The sequence below is a fragment of the Phocoena phocoena genome, chromosome 6 (assembly GCF_963924675.1).
Source record: "Phocoena phocoena chromosome 6, mPhoPho1.1, whole genome shotgun sequence".
Classification (NCBI taxonomy): Eukaryota; Metazoa; Chordata; class Mammalia; order Artiodactyla; family Phocoenidae; genus Phocoena; species Phocoena phocoena.
The window spans coordinates 113,405,858-113,424,109 of NC_089224.1; the positions used below are offsets into that span (position 1 = coordinate 113,405,858).

General features: G+C 60.7%; 2 protein-coding genes across 2 annotated transcripts in view; one reads left to right on the plus strand and one right to left on the minus strand.

The window, feature by feature from the left end:
- The first annotated feature begins 6,224 nt into the window (after positions 1-6,224).
- FAM163B (family with sequence similarity 163 member B) lies at positions 6,225-7,425 on the plus strand. Its single transcript, XM_065879705.1, has 2 exons — positions 6,225-6,317; positions 7,030-7,425. Exons 1-2 carry the CDS (start codon positions 6,225-6,227, stop codon positions 7,423-7,425), a joined length of 489 nt encoding a protein of 162 aa, XP_065735777.1.
- Positions 7,426-10,645: 3,220 nt separating this feature from the next.
- ADAMTSL2 (ADAMTS like 2) overlaps positions 10,646-18,252 on the minus strand; it is a 33,137-nt gene continuing 25,530 nt past the window's right edge. The window contains exons 12-18 of the mRNA XM_065879276.1: positions 17,881-18,007; positions 16,222-16,435; positions 15,928-16,083; positions 15,339-15,509; positions 14,457-14,633; positions 12,043-12,187; positions 10,646-11,273 (exon numbers count right to left, since the gene is read on the minus strand). Coding sequence (XP_065735348.1) covers positions 11,155-11,273; positions 12,043-12,187; positions 14,457-14,633; positions 15,339-15,509; positions 15,928-16,083; positions 16,222-16,435; positions 17,881-18,007 — 1,109 coding nt within the window. The 3' untranslated portion in view covers positions 10,646-11,154. The remainder of the gene's footprint in view (positions 11,274-12,042; positions 12,188-14,456; positions 14,634-15,338; positions 15,510-15,927; positions 16,084-16,221; positions 16,436-17,880; positions 18,008-18,252) is intronic.

Here is an 18,252-nt window from a genome sequence, read left to right on the forward strand (position 1 = left end):
TCACATTCGTGATTCTGAAACTTTGTCATGCATCTCAGTTATCCGGACCCCTCACAGGCAGGGCTGGTTAAAGATACAGACCTAGATCCTTCAAGTCCAGAGCTGGCAGGACTTGGTTTTCTAAATCCTCCCATACCCATATTACAGAGAAGGAAACTGAGGCCCACCCAGAGAGTGGCCTGAGACCCAGGGTTACCAGCAAGTGTATGGCGGGACACTCCCCCTCCAGCCCACCCTCGAGGGCAGGACCAGGGCCCCTCAGGCCTGGTTACCTCAGTGTCCAGCTGGACAGCGTCCCCAGGCACAGGAAGGAGGTCTGAGAGGCGACAGCTCAGCGAGGGCAGCAAGGTGTGGGACTTGGGGAAAGGGTCCTCTGGCCGCTGTTCTTCCACTGACTTGCTGTGTGAATTCACGAATGTCTCCCCCGCGACGGTCACCACCCCTGCACTGGCCTCAGCTTCCCCCTACACCCCCCATTAAACAGACGGGGGGGACGTAGTCCCTCCCAGCACTGGCACTTCAAGGTTCTGTGAGTTGCATTAAAGAAGTCCAGGAAGGCTTCTTGGAGGAGAAGGCATGTTCTGAGCACTGATGGCAGGGGAAGGCCTGGAGAGGCAGAGGGAAGAGCAACCCTGGGGTGGGGCACAGTAAGGGCATAGGGGTGGCTGGAGGGTGGGGTGAGGGAGGCCATGTCACACTCTCGGGGGCAGTTCGGAGTTGACCGTGGACTGATGTCAGGCTGGGGCCTAAGCGAAGCTGCCAGTGGTGTGCGTGCATGTCTGCTGCCCGGGCCTGGTCCTGGGAGCGGCGCCCGGCTCGGGCGTTGCTGCCCGTCGGCGTGCGTGTATCTGCAGAGTGAGGCTGAGACGCTCCAGCTGGACGGGGCAAGAGCGTTGGAGCTGTGCCTGCTGACAGTCCTGGGCGCCCGGCCGGTGCCGGGGTCCTTCCCATCGCGCCGCCAGGCTGCCTGTGGCTGGAGGCCGCCCACCCAGAGCCGGGCAGAGCGAGGGCCCATCTGTGTCTCAGACCCGGGGAGAGGCTCTGTGGCCACGCCCTCAGGGACCTGATAGAGGGTTGAGAGGCAGAGAGGGAGACAGTAACAATAGGAAAGTGAGCACAGCACACCTGCCGCGGGGTGGAATCCTCCATGTTCTTCCGTTTTACAGAGGGGGAAACTGAGGCACAGAGAAATGGAGGTATTCGAAGCCCCACGCTTGCAGCTAACTGGGGGCAGAGCCAGGCTGGCTCCCAGGAGTCCGTCCGGCTGGGCTGTTGGGGGCGCTGAGTTTAACTCCTGCACTTTGACCTCCTCCTTGACCTTTCCCAAGCCTAGTGAGTTCCCTCATCCATGAAGTAGGGCCATAATGATCTTTTTGCGGGTACAAATGGCAGAACCACACTCAAGGTTGATGTGTTCACGGCAAGAGTCACTCTGCGGATCTCAGGGAGGGAAATGGAATCCCGTGAATTGGGACCACAGCCTGGCTCTCTCTGGGCACCTGTGTCCTTCCTCTCTTCCCTCCTGGACCAACTCCCCTGCCTCCACACATATGCCGCCCTGGCTGCAGCCTGAGTGCCCATGTCTCTACCCAAGGTCAAGGGACCAGCAGGGACTGGCCAGTCTCCAGGTCCTGGTTCCACTTCCCTGGAGAGAGAAGAGGGCTGGCCCAGCTTGGGGGGGCTGGTGCCTTTCCATCCCAGCCCCAGCAAGCTGTGGCCAGCGGAGCGGCAGGGAGTACGGAGGCTGCCGAAGCCCTCTGGGCCTGGGAGGCCCTGGATTTCCCGTGGCAGGCGGTGGGTCACACGTGGCTTTCAGCTGCGATGGGGCCATTAGCCAGAATGACACACGTGGATCAGTGGCCCTGAATGGGGGGCTGGGCTTTGGCTGGATCACCAGGAGTGACCCTGGCCTTCTCTGAACCTTGGTCTCTTCATCTGCAAATCTGGGGTCCCAGTGCCTGCTCTGCCCTCCCACAGCTGCCACAAAGACCAGGGAGAGCTGTCAGGGGTCCATTCCACTGCCCGCTTTCTGGCCACTCCAGGGTCAGGCTGAGACAAGCCAGGGTGTCCCTGTGAGCCCCCAGGAGGGAAGGGTTTGGGGGCGTGGGGCGCAGCGCTCCGCCAGCAGCTGCGTGCTTTGCTTTGCCTCACCTCTGTGAAGAGCGTGAAACGCATCTGGACAGCAGAGCTGGCCCTGCCCAGCGTCCCCCGCTGGTTGCTTCCTCTGCACACCCAGCTCCCTGGATCCGGCCCCGGTCGGCCTGCACCTTTGGCAGGGCTGGTGGGCCAGCTGGCCTCAGCCACCCTGGGGGCCGAGGAAGGTCGGAGCTGCCCGGCAGGGTGCCCAGAAATGCAGGGGTCCCTGGGGCTGCTGCTCTGTCTGTGTGGCCTGCACTGTGTCTTCCTGACCGGGCCCTATTGGTCCAGCTGTCTGGATCTGTGTGTCTGAATTTGGAGCTGTCTGTGAGTCTGGGTCTCGTTGTCTCGTCGCTTTGGGCCTGTCTGGATCTACCTTTCAGTCCATCTCTCTGTCTGCTCAGGGTCTGGGTTCCCATCCCAGCTGTGCCTCTGACACAAGACGCTCCCCGCCCCCCCTTGTGAGCACACGTCCACGTCCTCCTCCACCTATAGACCAGCGTCCCCGGCGTCCCTGCCCGGCCACTCCCTGCCAGGCCACTTGACCCTGCAGACGAGCCTGTGGGGAACCACTGAGCAGCCAGCCTCACCAGGCGGGGCACAGCCTCCCTCACTCCTGACCCACCGACCGCCCAGACCCCCCGAGTCTCCCAACGAAAACCCCGTCTGTCAGTTCTCACGCATTCCTGGAAGAGAACAAATCGGCCCAAATTCCATCAAGTCTTTGGCAAAGCGTATCAACAGCTTTAGGAACGTGCACAGCACAGAGTGCTTCACGGCACGTTCCTGTAATCGCAAGACGTGGGAGGTAACGCAGATCCCGGCCCGCAGGGCCTGACTGAGTGAGTGGGGCCCCTTCACGCAGCGGGGCGAGCTCTAGGGGCCCCTGGGGATGATCCCGCCCCTAGGGAAACGTGGTGTATCTGGGGAGAGACTACTGGGTGAAAAGGGAAGGTATGGAGGGTGTAGCTAGAATGCCGCTTTCGCTTAGGAGGAGAAGGAAATCTATACTTGCTTATATTTTTAGAGAGAAGCAACAGAAGGATAAACCCAGAACTAAGTGAAATGGTTACTTCTGGACAGAGCAGGGTGGGCGGTGGCTCGGGGGAGGGGGGGCTGGGCGTGCAAGACCTCTCTGAATGCACCTGGTTTTACGCTTTTGACTTTGGAACCAAATGTCTTCTACAATTAGAGAGCAAAGCTAAATCAGTTTTTTTTAAAGAAAGTAAAAACTAACTAGAATAAATGAACCTGAATATCGAGGTGGTGGAAAGAAAACCGTACTAAGAATTATTTCAAGTGACTTTGAAACAATCTTTCTACGACACATCCCTAAGGGGCCAAGAACAAAAAAAATAACAGATATCCAATTCCGTTCAGTAGACTTGTTAGTAAAAACATCGGTAACACTACTTTTAAATTATTATATATGATGGGAAAAAGCAAATAATGAAGTGCATGTTTTATTAGGAAATAAATTTTGCCCTGTAAAAGTCACATAGACATCGCGTTTCAACATGTAAAAACCCTTTCATCTCTAATTTTAAATGGAAATATCAGTATAAACTCATGTTCATTTTCCTGTTCCTTAAAAAAAAAAAAGTCTTTCCGAGCTCTGGCCACCGGAAAAACCTGGAAACCCAGTAGCAGCTAGCACCCCTAGGGCCCAGACTGTGTTCTCTAGAACCACTTCCCAGCAAGAGAACCAGGGTGTCCCAGGAGATAAGCTGGGACATCTTATGCCTAAAAGCAACATGCCACCAAGGGTTAGCGGGGCCCCACCAAAATGACACCGGAGTCAACCTGGAGGTGCTTCCAAACCCACGGTCCCAGTGGGATCATCTGAACATCAAAAAGAATAATGACTGCAGTGGCTTGAAACACATCAGACGTATATACAAGTCAGTGAGGTCACAATGATACTGTAAAGCAACCACGGACCTCATGGGGCACCAACTTATTCTGAAAATTGAAAAAGTTACGATCTGAGTGTCTACGCCTTTCCTCTGCAGACTGTCTTTTAATATTACCGGATAGGTAATGGGGAAGGTTCTTTAGAGAAGAACCAGTGCTGATACACGCAGAAGAGATGATAGCATCTGAAAAGCCGCTATTTGCAGCTCCTAATGAAATAACAGACGTAGGCTATGATTTCCAGCGGCTGCTGAAAGGACGAGGTGGAAGGCTGACGGGGAATTTTACGGTGGGAGGATTGGGCTGACGGTAGCTGAACCCACCGGCAAGTCTCAACATCACGACAAGGACAGCGTGGGGGGCCCTGAAGGTGAAGCGACAGGAAGCCAGTTTAGAGGGCAAAACCATGATGGAGGGACATATGAAATGGTGCTGGGAGAAATGCAGCCAGTTCTAGTACATGGAAAATTCTGTAAGATAAACGACCCAGTTTCTTCTATAAACAGCATGGGGCGGGGAGGGGCGAGAGTGGATGGGGACTCTTCTACAGTCAAAAGAGGCAAACTGGATCCCGCTTTGAGCAAAAGCAACTGTAAGAAGACACTGTGGAGATGACTGGAGGCTTTTTAAAGGTCCTCACCTGTCGGATTCCGCACTGAAGTATTTATGAGTAAACTAAGACACTCTGGGATTTCTTTAGGGAACTCAATCGCCCGCGCCATGCTATTCCCCTGGCGGAAGAGAAAAAAAAAGGTAGGGGGTGGAAATTGAGGCAGGGTGTACTCAGCAGCAGCTGGTACCTCAGAGCTGTTAACCGTCCAGGGATAGGCAAGCCGGCTATTAAAGCCTGGTCCCTTGAAATGGGCCACAGTGAGAATATTTACGGCACAAGCATGAGCAAATGCCGCAGGTCAGGGTGCTTTCACTCCGAGAACGAGTTTATCAGCACCCGGCCGGACAGCGCTCACAAGAGCGCCGCTGGTGACCCACATTGTGCGTCCTCTCTACTTTGTGTGTGTTTGAAATTTTCCACAGTAGTTTACGAGGGGCACATCCTTAGGCCTAGAAATCCCACTTCTGAGAACTTATCCTGGACGGGGAATTGCAGTCGGTCCTGCGATTCAAGTGGCTTCCGTTTTTAGCTACGCAAGCACGTATGGAAACGTTGGCTTAAGATTTATTTTTTAATGTCAACAGCCTGAACCCCAAAAAGGAGTTTGGTTTTCAGTTTCGAAACATGAGAAAGTTCTGGAAGTCGGTTGCAGGCAAAGGGAATATGCTTAGACCAACTGACTTGTACACTTAAAAAAAAATGGTCAAGATGGGGCTTCCCTGGCGGCGCAGTGGTTGAGAATCCGCCTGCCAATGCAGGGGACACGGGTTCGAGCCCTGGTCTGGGAAGATCCCACATGCCGCGGAGCAACTAGCCCCGTGAGTCACAACTACTGAGCCTGCGCGTTTGGAGCCTGTGCTCCACAACAAGAGAGTCCGTGACAGTGAGAGGCCCGCGCACCGCGATGAAGAGTGACCTCTGCTCGCCGCAACTAGAGAAAGCCCTCGCACAGAAACGAAGACCCAACGCAGCCAATAAATAAATAAATAAATTTATAAAAAAAAAAAAAAAAAATGGTCAAGATGGTACATTTTATGTCGTGTATTTTACTGGTGATTTGAAGTTTTAAAAAAAGGGATCAGTTATGTTATAAAATGGAATATGGTTCGAAATTATGTTACAGAAGAAAATCTAATGGTAAGGAGAAATAAGGATGAGCTGGTGAAGTGACACAGCAGGTTACAAAACCATACGTTCAGCCTGACTGCGTTTGGGTGAATTTTTAAATGCGTGAGCTCGTCGCCCAGGCTGAAAGTGTGCTAGGCTGAGCGCTCACGTACGTGCTCAAGAAACCTACAGGGAACCCCGAGAGCGAGGGGGTGTGCTGTTAGCATCCTCTCCTACAGATGTGGAAACTGCTGGCAGAGGCAGAGGCAGAGGGGGATGTCCCCCCTGACCCTCAGGCCCAGCCGCTGCCTCCCGCATGCAGTCGGGTTTTTTGTTTTCCCTTTCGGAGCGCTTCCTCAACCTCCTAACCTAGAACGGCTTCCCTCTGCAACAAGCTGACAACGCGGTGAAGCTGGTGCTGTGCATTGCAGGCTGTTGATGGAGAAGGGGGCGGATGACAGCCGGAACTGTGGTCATCACCGGGGGCATCTTGGCGACTGTGATTCTGCTCTGCATCATCGCGGTTCTGTGCTACTGCCGGCTCCAGGTACTCTGGGAGCTGGGGCGGCGGGTGGGGGGGGGGTGGGAGGGAAGCCCGGAGGGGGCCCTGCAGAGGGAGGGAGGCAGGGCCCAGGAAGGCGGAAGAGTCAGGTCTCCGAGAAGGTGCAAGGCAGATGGCACCCCCGGACTCCACCTGTGAGGGCTCGGTGATGACGGCTCCCCAGACTCCCTGCGAGGTGAGTCCGCTGAGGCTCAGAGAGGGTAAGGGCCTTTGCAGATGTCACACAGCTGCCAAGCGGAGAGCAGGGGTGAGCCCTTGGGCGGTGCTACTCCACGACCTGTGCACTCCCTGCCCCACCCACACTCTAGGGCTGTCCTAGGTCCCCCGCATCTTTCTTCCCGAGGGAGGACAGGAAGCCACGTGCATAGGGCAAGGCAGCACGGCTTGGTGCCCTGGAACTAGACTGGGACCAGACTGCCTGGGCTCGAATCCCAGCTCTGCCGCTTTCAGGCTGCCTGCACCCCCTGTGCCTCAGTTTCCCCACCTGCAAAATGGAGTTGGCCGTTGCACCTGCCCCCAGTTGCCGTGGGCTGAAACGAGCGAATCCCTCACTTAGGGATCCCGGGAGTGCGGGGTGCCTGGATTACGAGCTCCCGTGAGTGGTGGTGACAGGGACGCGGGTGTCTGAGCTGGGTGCCGCACACGTGCAGCGAGGGGAGCCGGGGAGCCGGCGGTCACAGTGGCCCTCTGCCCGCAGTACTACTGCTGCAAGAAGGAGGAGTCCGAGGAAGACGAGGAGGAGCCCGACTTCGCCGTGCACTCGCACCTGCCCCCACCGCACTCGCACCGCAGCCTCGTGCTGACCAACGGGCCGGCGCTCCACCCGGCCGCCGCCGCCTCCTTCGGCCAGAAGTCCCCGCAGGCCCGCGCCCTCTGCCGCAGCTGCTCCCACTACGAGCCGCCCACCTTCTTCCTGCAGGAGGACGAGGGCGTGCGCAACGGCGGGGAGCGCGTCGCCCGCAAGAGCGTCAGCGGGGAGGACGTGGCGCTGCCGCCTGGGAGCTTCGGGGCCCTGCAGGCCCTCAACCCCAGCCGCCTCTCGGCCATGCGGGAGGCCTTCTCCCGGAGCCGCAGCATCAGCACCGACGTCTGAGGGCGCCCCCGGCCGCCGACGGGCCCTGAGACCACGGTGGGGGCCCCACGGCGTCCCAGCCTCGGCCCAGCTTGCCTCACAACCGCGTCCTCGCGGGGGCCCGTTGGGGAGCTCCGGGGCTCGCTGCGGTGGTCAGACCCAGTGAAAGTAGTGTGGCCGCCCTGGGTGGTGGCCCCCGGGGCCTGGGTCCGGAAGGGCGGCGGGCAGGATGTGGGCACAGGTGTGCGGTAGCATCCGGGTGGCAGGCTGCAGGGTGAGGTAGGGCTCCGGAGCATAGACGCCAGGCTGTCGCTACCAATGCTGCCGTTAGGGAGGGGGCCGTGGAAGGTGGCCTCCGTCTCAGCCCCAGCGAGTCGGCATCTCTGGCTTCACCGCCTGGCCGTGTCCCTCCCTCCCTGGGCCTCAGTCTACCTACTTGTTCAAAGAAGGGGTGGTAGCCGCGATGCTAGGGGCCCTGCAGCACAAGCGTCGCCTGGTGACTTGGGGACCAGGCACCCCGTCCCAGAACAGGGCCTCCCCCCACCCCTCCCACACACACCCTGGCTTTAAGCGCCAGGAGGCTGAGACACTGGTTGATTGAGCTGGGCCCCCAGCTGGGCAGATCTCCCTAGAAGGGGGAGCTCCCTTGGGATGCACAGCCCCGACTGGCTTTTTGGTGAAAATGGAGTGGGGAGGAGGCCATGTGCTGCTCCCCCGGCGTCGGCAGTGTCCACACTAAAATACCCAGTCCGGTCCTCAGCCCCGATGCGGTAGGGCGGACGCAGCCATGGACCAGGGGCTAAATGACCCACTGACTCCCCGTGAGACCTGGGACGGGCCCTCCCACTCCTGGGCCTCAGCCCCCCCACTCCTGGGCCTCAGCTCCCCTCCCACCCCCGGAGCCCTCCTGCTTTCATGACCCGGGGCATAGACCCCTGAGCTCTGCCACCTGCCCAGTTTCTCAGGAGGACCTGGGAGCAAGGCCCCAGGCTGCCCTTTCCCTGCTCCGGCCCCGTGCGCACGCTCCCAGCAGGGCTAGGGGCCTCCCCCGCCGTCCAGCTCGAGAAATGCCCCAAACCCAGGGGCACCGCCCGCGGGGCACGCAGCCCCGTCCACACAGAGGCACCGTTTCCTCTCAGCAGCATGGCCCCCAGGGTCCCCTGCCCTCTCCCGGGCTCTCTCTGCCTCTGGGCCCAGCCATAGAGCCAGCCCCCACCCTGGGAGGGCAGCCCCGTCTGCCCAGGAAGACGGACCAGGCCCCCCAGCTAAGCCACCTTCCTGACAGACAAACCTTCGGGGCACGTGGCTGTCCCCGAGCTGTGGGCGGCCGCAGCACCGCACTTCAGCTCTTTCTCCAAAGTGCTACTGAGCCGTGACTCCGGACATCAGCAGAGTTAGGAAGGCTTACTATTTCTGGCATCGTCGATTTCCCCGCCCCCCCCCACCACCTTCTTCCTTTCTCCTGCCTCAGTTTGGACTTGCTAATGGAATTCATCCCCAAGCTTCCCCTTCCTTTGTCAAAGCCCATGAGTTTGTTTCTGATGCATTAGCTTGGCAGGGTGGGCGGGGGTGGGGGGGGTGGGGAGGGGGGTGAGGGTCAGGAGGTGGCACTTCCTGCGGCTGTTCTGTTCGGTTTCCTATTTCCTTTTCTGGTCTCTGGCCTCTGTGTAGATTCCTAGATCCATCTGACATCAACATGCACCCATCCATCCGAACTCCCCCGGCTCCACCACGGGGACCTGCGGGGAGCGCCTGCTCTCCGACAGGTTCGAGAGCCAATAAAACTCCTGACACCATGTGCTGTCTTTGGTCTGCTTGACATTCCAGGCCAGCCCAGACCCCTCTCCGGCACTTCCTGGGTGGGGCCGTATCCAGCCCAGCACCGGGCAGAGTTGGCCTTCCTCTCCCATCCAGCCCTGGGGGTCAAGGCACTGCCCAAAGGCGCCCGGCCGCAGCCATGTCTGGTTTAGATTTTCCCGGGGTGGATGTGTCAGTCTTCCGTAATTGGCAGCCACTGGCCTAAAGCCTGAGCTCCTGGAGGGTGGGTGGGGGGTGACAGGCTGAGCCACCTGGGGCAAGTGACTGACCTCTCTGGGCCCGGGTCTCAGCATCAACACAATGGGTGACAATGATACCGACTCCACGGGGCTCTTAGGGTTAAAGAGGCAGTGCTGGTAACGCACTGGGCACAGACCTTGGCGTACAGGATGCGCACAAAAAGTGCTGGTGGAAAGGAGGATGGGGGAGGAAGGTCATAAGGAGAGAAAAGATGGGGGTGGGGGGAAATGACAGGGCACAACGGTGCGGTGTGTCAGGGAGCCCCAGACCCTGCAGTGCGGCCACCCACCTCTGCCAGAACTGAGCCGCTGACCTTGAGGGAGCTCACCCCACAGGCCCCACTCACCCACCTGCAGCCCCCTGATGCCATCCTAAACACTGTGGTGGACCCCGCTCTGGTCCCAGTTTGGGGACAGGCTGGCCCTGCATCCCGGGGAAGCAGTCAGGTAGCCCCTCGCCTCCCTGCCCCCTGTCCCCAAAGACCCTCCCTGCGGCATCCTCGGCCCTGTGCCATCTCGCTGTCCCTCGGCGGGTGGACACCCCCATTGTCCCTTCTCCACTGCAGCCAAACCAAGGTGCTTCCAGCATCGTCCCTGGAAGTTTTCCGTTTCTACACTCCACCCTGGCCCCCCACACCTCGCTTTCATCTGGAAGAACTCCCACGGCTGGACCAGCCTAAACATCACCTCCTCCAGGAAGCCCTCCTGTGTCCCGGCACCCACAAGTCTAGATTAAATAGCCCTTTTAAGAGGCCCAGGAACAGTAGTGATGGCTATTTCCTGAGCACTCCATGTGGGCCCACACCACGCCTCCCACCCTGCCTGCCTCACCTCTTCCTCCCGTGGTTCGGGTGAGGGAGTTCCCTTGGGCTCTGCTGTCCCCCAAGCCCCACAGCAGTTGGGAGGTGCGAGATTGGCTTGGTTCTGACTCCAGCGCCCGAGTCCTGATGCCCCTGAGACCCCTCCCCGCAGGCCACCCACTCTTTTTGTCACCTTCTGTCCACTCTCCCCTGTCATCTCCTCAGGGAGACGCTGCAGCCCGGCCCCCAGCCCCACCTGGTCCCAGACCTGAGGCCACAGCAGATCCTTCCGAATGGGCAAGCTAGACAGCGACCCCAGCTCCTGAAGCTTCACGGCCACCCCACCCTGCCTGGCAGACCCCGGAGACCCCGTGATGCCGCCATAAATAGGACCACTTTATTAACATACAGAGAGTACTGACGGACGACAGCACAGCCATGGTGCCATGAGAAAAATGCCTCTTCCCAGGTGTAAAGTGCGGTGGGTCCCTCCGTGCCAAGAGCTTCATATCAGGGAGGCGAGTGATGCTACATCGTGAGATTAAAATTCCTCCGGAAAGAGTCACCTAGACAGCATCAGGATCCCAGGCGCCCCGTCTCCCTGGCTGCCCATCCCCCTCTCCTCACCCCCACAGCCCTGGAGGGATAGAGGATGTTCCCAGGCCCCCCGGTGGGAGCCACAAACGCGCCAGTCCTCCCGACTCTGTCCTGGGAGGGCCGACGGGCATGCTCAGGGGTTGGGGGGCAGGGGAGGGGCTCTCCTGCCCAGGGAGAGAGCAGGGGCTCAGTGTCACGTCTTCACAGCCGGGGCGCCCTGCAGGGAGGGTGTCCGTGGAGGGGCTGCTGCGGCCCCAGGGATGGGGTGCTCGGTCTCTGAGGAGCGGCTGCCGGGCCTAGGAGTGGGGGGGCCGGCAGGAGCGACAGCATGCCTTGCTGTAGTACCAGTGGCCGCAGAGGTTCACCTTGATGGCCAGGGCGCAGTTGGTGCCCGGCTGGTCCTGGCAGCTGTCGTCTGGGGAAGGGACACGGCGGGGGGCGCAGGGCATCAGGAGGCGGTCAGGGGTGACGACTCGACAGGACCCCCGCCTGCCCCACCCCACCGCCTCCTCTCCTTGAGTTCTACCTCTCTGCCACTGCTTCCCTGCCTCCGTCCCACTCCAGGGATGTCACAGACCCCACCGAGTGACGTGAACGGTGCACAGGGAAGGGTAATGCCCAGGGCCCAGGATTTGGAAGAGCCACCGATCTCACCCCTGGAGGCCTGAACATCCCCGGGAGGCCCACAGGTGCCCCCTCCACTCAGTAGGTCCAAAGCAGAGCTCATCACCTGGCCCTGGTGCCCCCTCGGAGCCTAGTACCCTCATGCGCCCTCCAGGTGCCCGAGCAGAGACCCTGCTTCAGCCCCTCGCCTCCCGGCTCCTGCGTGCCCAGCTCGAGCGTGCTCTGGCTGAGTCTTCCTGGATCCCTGGTCCCCTGCCCCACAGCTGCCCTCCCATCTTCTGAAGCCGGACACTCTCTCCAAAGTGCAGGTCTTGGCATGGCTCCTGGGGACCCCAAGCTCCAGTCAGCTCTCACCTGCCGCCCTTCCCACCCTCACCTCCCAGCCTGGGCTCAGCCACTCCAGGAGGAACCTTCACTCCCCGACATGCATTGGTCCCTGTAGCCACTGGGCCCTCCCGGTCACCCTGACCGATGCCTGCCCATCCTGCAGGCCCTGGCTCAGCCCAGCCTCTGCTCTCCTGGGAAAGCCCCTGCCCCGCCCTCAGCCACTTCCCCCTCACCTGGGGGCTCCGTGGGGCAAGGCTGCAGGTCACAGGCCTGTCTGCCAACAGGCTTCACCAGCGGGTCGCAGCCTCGGACGATGTCGGTCCCTTGGTAGCACTTCACGTCTCGCATCCGTACTCCCACCCCGCAGGTCTTGGTGCACTGATCGGGGAGAGAGGGCATGGCCAAAGCCCCCACCGGCGAGGCGAGGGCTCTGGCCAGAGGTGGGGGGATCCCACCCCTGTCACCTGGTTGCCGAGTCTCACCCGACACGGGACACGTGGAAGGGCACTGGCTGGCAGCCAGGAGACGCTAATACTCGTCCCCCCTCCCCGGGGCTGCTGAGTTTCCCCATCTGCACCGTGAGGGTGTGGCCGTCTCCTCTCTCAGCTATCCCACCCCCACCCCCCCGCCGGGTGGGTCCTTCCGCTCTAGCTTTCCTGGGTCCTGTGCTACCGAATGCTCAGGACACACAGGGCCACGGCCCAGGGAGAGTGCTGGTTTCCCACTCCAATAACAAGCTGTGTTTGTAGTGGACCAGTTAAATGTATCTTCCAAAGCCACCGCCTCACCGGCTCCCAGAGTCCAGATGTTCCCCTTGGAAAACCCCGCTGAGCTACCCAAAACGCCAGGGCCATCTGCTGACCCCAGTTACCCCGCCGTCCTCCTGCCAAGATCCTACAGGCGGTGGCTCCCTCTGGCTGCCCCTGATGTGGGTGACCCCACGTCACCCAGGCACATCTGGGACCCGAGCCCTCGGTCTCCTGAGTGGGGTCTGGGGTGGGAGGCCCTGGCCCTGGGCCCACCCTCTGGTTCTGTTTGCAGAGGCACAGGGAGGGCTGCCTGCCCAATGCCCGCTCCCAGCCTGGTCGGGGCTGGCCCAGTCTGGAGGCACCAAGCACAGACAACAGTCAGCCTTGGATGGGTGCCCTGAGGAACCTCTGGCTGTCCCTCGGCCCCAGTGAGAACACAGCTCTGCACCTGAGTAGATGGGACAGCTGGGAGGATGCACTCTTTCTAAGCCCCTATCCCGGGAGGGGGCAGCCACAGGGGAAGCAGACACCACCCCAACCAGGGACAAAATGACAGAGGTCCACATCCCCACGGGCCGCTCACCCCTTGCCCACCCACCATCATCAGGGCAACACAGGGGCGCCCCTCCCCCAAAGCTCCCAGGCTCCTGTGCAAAGACCACTGTGGGCCTCCCTACTTGCGGCCTCCTGGGAGCTACAGCACCACCAAGTGCAGAGGGGACTTGGGGCCCAGGACCGGTGATGCTGCTATAAGGAGACATCAGGGAGACGGTATGAATCAGTAAAAACCCAAGTCTAGACATAGCCGCCCCTGTGCTGTAAGAAAGGCTTAAAGGATGCTAACGAGTCCCCGGGTGCCCTGGGATCCCGCCGGGAGGCCTCCACAGGAAAGGAAAGGGGCCAGGAGAGAAAAAGCAGAAGTTAAAGGACCCCCTTTGCTCGGCCAGGGAACTGGGGCGGGGTGGGGTCTGCGGACCAGGGCTGCTGTCCCGGCTCAGCCCAGCCCCACGCGCCTCAGGGCCCGCCCTGCCCTGCTCTCATTAGGATGGGCCGGTTCAGGGCCTCCCTTCACTGCACGTCTCTCGGCCCGCCCGGAGCACATCTCTCGGCCCGTCCAATGTCTGCTCACGCCCCAGGAGCTGGGGGTCAGCTCTCTCTCTGAACTTGGGTTTATTCCCCGGTGGGATGGGAAGAGGAGCCCCCTCCCGGGGTGTTGTTGGGCGGAGGAAAGGAGCCCATCTGGCAAAGTGGTGGGACCGGCCCACCCACAGGGGCCTCGGGGCCTGGGAGGTGAGGGTTCTGCTCCCGGCTGTAGAGAGCAGGGAGATCTCGACTCCAAGCCACCCACCAGCCTGAGGCCGAGGAGGCCGCAGGGCCGCGGAGGGGCCAGGCCTGTGTCAGGGCAGCGGTGGCCATTCCTCTGGCTTCCCTCTGCCCACAGAGCACATGTCCTGCCATCCCCTCTGCCTCTCCTATCCTGTGTCCCTCCTGCCTTGACTCTGGCTCCCGGGACCGAGGCCATATCTGAGTCAGCCCCACACAGTCCCGGTACCCACCTGGGATCTGTCTGCCCCGTGTTGGGTGTCAGGCACACGTGCTGTCAAATGCACGACTGAAAGGCTACAGTGCAAGGCCGGAAGTGACCTGGGCCCAAAGAAGGCCCAGGACGAGCATGGCAGGGATCCCAGAGGTGAGATCCGAGAGGACTTCCTGGAGGAGGTGGCTCTTGCACCAGCTGACTTGGTAGCACTGACAATCTTTCCAGGGATGAAAAGCCCTGACGGAGGCTGAGAGGGGGACATGAGGGGCACTTGGGGCAGGAGAGGAGGTACTTTGGCAGGACCAGAACTCAGGCCTGGCCTCAGGTGACCTCAGCGGGGGGCCAGCCAGGCGCTTACCTCAGACCAGGGGCTGGTGTACCACTTGAAGCAGGGCCTCTCGAAGCACGTGCTCTCCTCCGGGGGCTTCTTGGCCAGGCCGCACTCGGGGCCATTGCGCGTCTGCGGCTTCCCGTTGGCCAGCTCCATGCACAGTACCAGCCTCTTTTTCACACCTCGGCCACAGGTGGTGTTGCACTGAGGCAGGGTGACAGACGGGGCCGGGTCAGGGGTCAAGGGCCAGAGGCCAGGAGGACCAGAGCACAGAGCCCCGAGCCAGGCCAGTGGTAATGTCTCGGTCAATAGCGAGCGGGTGAAAACGCTTAGATCAATGGCAAGTTGGCTGAGAACTCTCCGGTCGATAACCATGTGGCCCCAGACAGACCTGATGACAAGTAATTTAGCATAAAACCATCTGTTGTGAAACAAAATGGTCAACGGCAATTTGACGTCAGATGATTTAGCTCCAAGTTATCTGCCTGAGACAAGTAGTTGAAAGCAGTGTGGTCGAGAACAATTCGTCTGAAATTGTAAGTTGGTGACCTTGGCAGGTCTAGGGGTCGTGAGAACAAAGGGATGTACAGGGCCCACGAGCCAAGAGCAAGTACAGCAGAAGGACCCCCAACCCCGGGTTTCCATCTTTCGGGAACATGGGGTCATGGGAACTATACCAGCCCTGCATGCCTCGTTGAACATTTGCTATTTGGATTTGGGAAGTTTTAAGAGGTTTTCTTACTTTTTTGTTTTTTTCTGTTTCAAATTGATGGTTAGTGAATTGTGTCGTCCTAATTTCCAATTAGTTCCTCGTTTGGCCAGTCCCTCATTCTGGCCGCCTGGCTCTCGGCCAAATGCTCTCCCAGACGGAGGGGGCCCTGCCACCCGGCTCGGGCTCGGGGCACTCACCCGTTCCCAGTCCTGGGCCAGCCAGTGGGCGGGGCAGTTCTTGTCCCCACAGGGGTGGATGGCCAGAGGCTTGGTCTCCATCTGGCACTGAGACTCGGGCACCACCCGTCCGTCGCTGGTCTTGCAGTACACGTGTCTGATCATACGGCCCTGCCCGCAGCTTCCACTGCACTACAAGGGGACACCCGGAGTTAGAGGCAGAGCCCCCTCCCAGGTCCCCCAGACATCGTTCCCAAGAGAGAAGAACAGCTGGGGGGAGGGGGAGGGGTTGCCATGGTAACCATGTTTTAAATAACAGTTTCTGTTCTAATTACAGAAAGACTGATGCTCATTGAAAGACACACAGAGAAAAGCACGCCTAAGACACCTGAAAAGCTCATCTGTACACCCCGCACTCAGAGGGGACCCCAGTGAGCATCTGAATGGCTCATCCAGGTAAGAGGCAAGAGAGACAGACACACAGACAGGCAGGGAGCTTATAAAAGGGCATCGGGACGTGACCACTTGTTTCGGGATAAAGGTTCTGATTCCTCGTAATCGCGCGGGGACACCCTCTGAGCGCCGCCCCCCACAGCCCGCCCGCCCTCACCGGCCCCCAGTCGGAGACTGTCCACTGGCGGTCGCAAGGAGGGCCCGTGCAGTCCTTCTCCCCCACAGGCCTGGTGTTGGGGTCACACAGGGTCTCATCCTCCGAGCAGCGGATGTCCCTGGTCACCACGCTGCGTTCCCCACACTTGGCCGTGCACTGCGGGGAAGCCGGGGTGAGGGCGGGGCCGCAGCTGCCCGAGCCGCGGCGTAAGGGCCCTGCGCCAGGCCCCCAGCCCCCCAACCCCCCGACTCCCCCACCTCCCAGCCTGGCCCGGCCCTCTCTGCGCATGCGCACCTCTGACCACTCAGACATCTCCCACTGCGGCCCGCAGGCCGGGTTCCGGCACGTCTTGCGCTCCTCGGGCCGCACGGCTTCGGCCGCCTCGCACAGGTCGCTGTACACGGAGCTGTCGAAGCCGGGCGAGAGCATCTTCCAGCAGCGCACGATGCGGAACTGGTAGCCCTCGCCGCAGGTGCGCGAGCACTCGCTCCAGCTGCTAGTCTCCCACCTGCCTCGGGACGGGCACGGCCTTCAGCGACCCCCACCCTCCTCCCGCTGGCCGGGACCCCACGGCCCAGCTCCTCCTTCCCGCGTGGGGTCCAAATCCACCACGGGCTGTCAGACAGGAAGCTGGCCAGGCCCCACAGGGAAGCTGTTGCCGTGACGACCCCCGCCTCCCCCGCTGTAGGAAACACTTGGGTAGGGTGGTGAGTGGGCACCCGAGCCTGCACTTGGCCGGCTTGCCCAGGAGCCCTTGTAGCCTCCACCTGCTCTCACCTCCAGACCACCTCCAGCCACTTCAGGGAAACAAAGTCCCGGCCTTGTTGCTTTGCTGACGCTGTTCCCTCCTCCCAGAGTGCCTTCCCCTCCTGCCACTGCTGCCCTTCTTCCTCCAACTGGGGATCCTGCCTCAGTGTCCTGGAGCCCCGAGCCCCACCATGGGGGCTCTCTCTGAGGGGAAGAGCAGACCCCCCCATGGCTGACCACTCAGCTTCTCACAAAGGAGCAAACGCACAGAGAGCAGAGGCCCCGGGATGGAGCAGAGGCCCCGGGATGGAGCAGAGGCCTCGGGATGCAGCAGAGGCCCCGGGATGGAGCAGAGGCCCCGGGATGCAGCAGAGGCCCCGGGATGGAGCAGAGGCCCCGGGATGGAGCAGAGGCCCCGGGATGGAGCAGAGGCCCCGGGATGCAGCAGAGGCCCCAGAGGCCCCAGGATGGAGCAGAGGCCCCGGGATGCAGCAGAGGCCCCAGAGGCCCCAGGATGGAGCAGAGGCTCCGGGATGGAGCAGAGGCCCCGGGATGGAGCAGAGGCCCCGGGATGGAGCAGAGGCCCCGGGATGCAGCAGAGGCCCCGGGATGCAGCAGAGGCCCCGGGATGCAGCAGGCCAGAAGAAAAGAGGGTGTGAAGCTGCGTCAGAGAGCGGGATGCACTTGGCCTCCAAGGCCGGGCACCCTTGGGCTCATCTTGGGACCACCATGGTCATGACCAGAAAGAGGACATGCTTGGGGCTCAGCCTCGGACCATCTGTGAGGCAGGACAGGAGGCCTGGGGCCTAGGAAGATAGGGCCTCCCCCACAGCCCAGACACCCATCAGCCTGGAATTTCGGGAATAATCCCTTTGGGCTTCTCAAAATTCTAGATGCACCGAGTAGACCTGGGGGCGGCAGGAGCAAAGAGTCATGTTCAGAATGGTTCTCAACCTGCAGTGGGAGTCATTGATTGAACGCCCACTGTGTGCAAGGCATAGTGACAGATTTTACCGCAAAACGTGGGAAATGACGCAGGGACCGACAGTAGGCCAGTGCAGCCCCCCTCGCAGGCCTGTGGCCCGCCTGGGTGACGGAGCAAGGTTCAGACTCCCGCCCCTCCCGCAGGCAGGGGCAAAGCAGAGCCCCAGGCCCCCGCCTCCCGCCCCCCACACACACCCTGCTCGGGGCCTGGGTGGCAGGTACCTGGGCTGGCACTCCCTCCCTGCACAGAACTCCTGGACAGGCTCAGGCCGGGTCAGGGCGTCACAGTAGCTGTCGTCCACCTCGATGCCATCATAGCGGACGCACATGGCGTACGTCGACATGACACCTGGGTTCAGGACAAGGGAGGGGCCAGGTGAGCCAACTGTGAGCACCTTGGTGACCGGCAGACAGGCCATGTGACCATGGGCGAGTCACCCGACCACTCAGCACTTCCCGGTTTAAATCGGGGATAGTGACAGTTACCAGCTGACAGGTCTGCAGGTGGAGCCCAGCGAGGACGGCTTTGTGGATCTGAACTCTCTCCCCGTCCATGTCCCGTAGCCTGACCTCTTCTTTTTGCACCCTCACCCC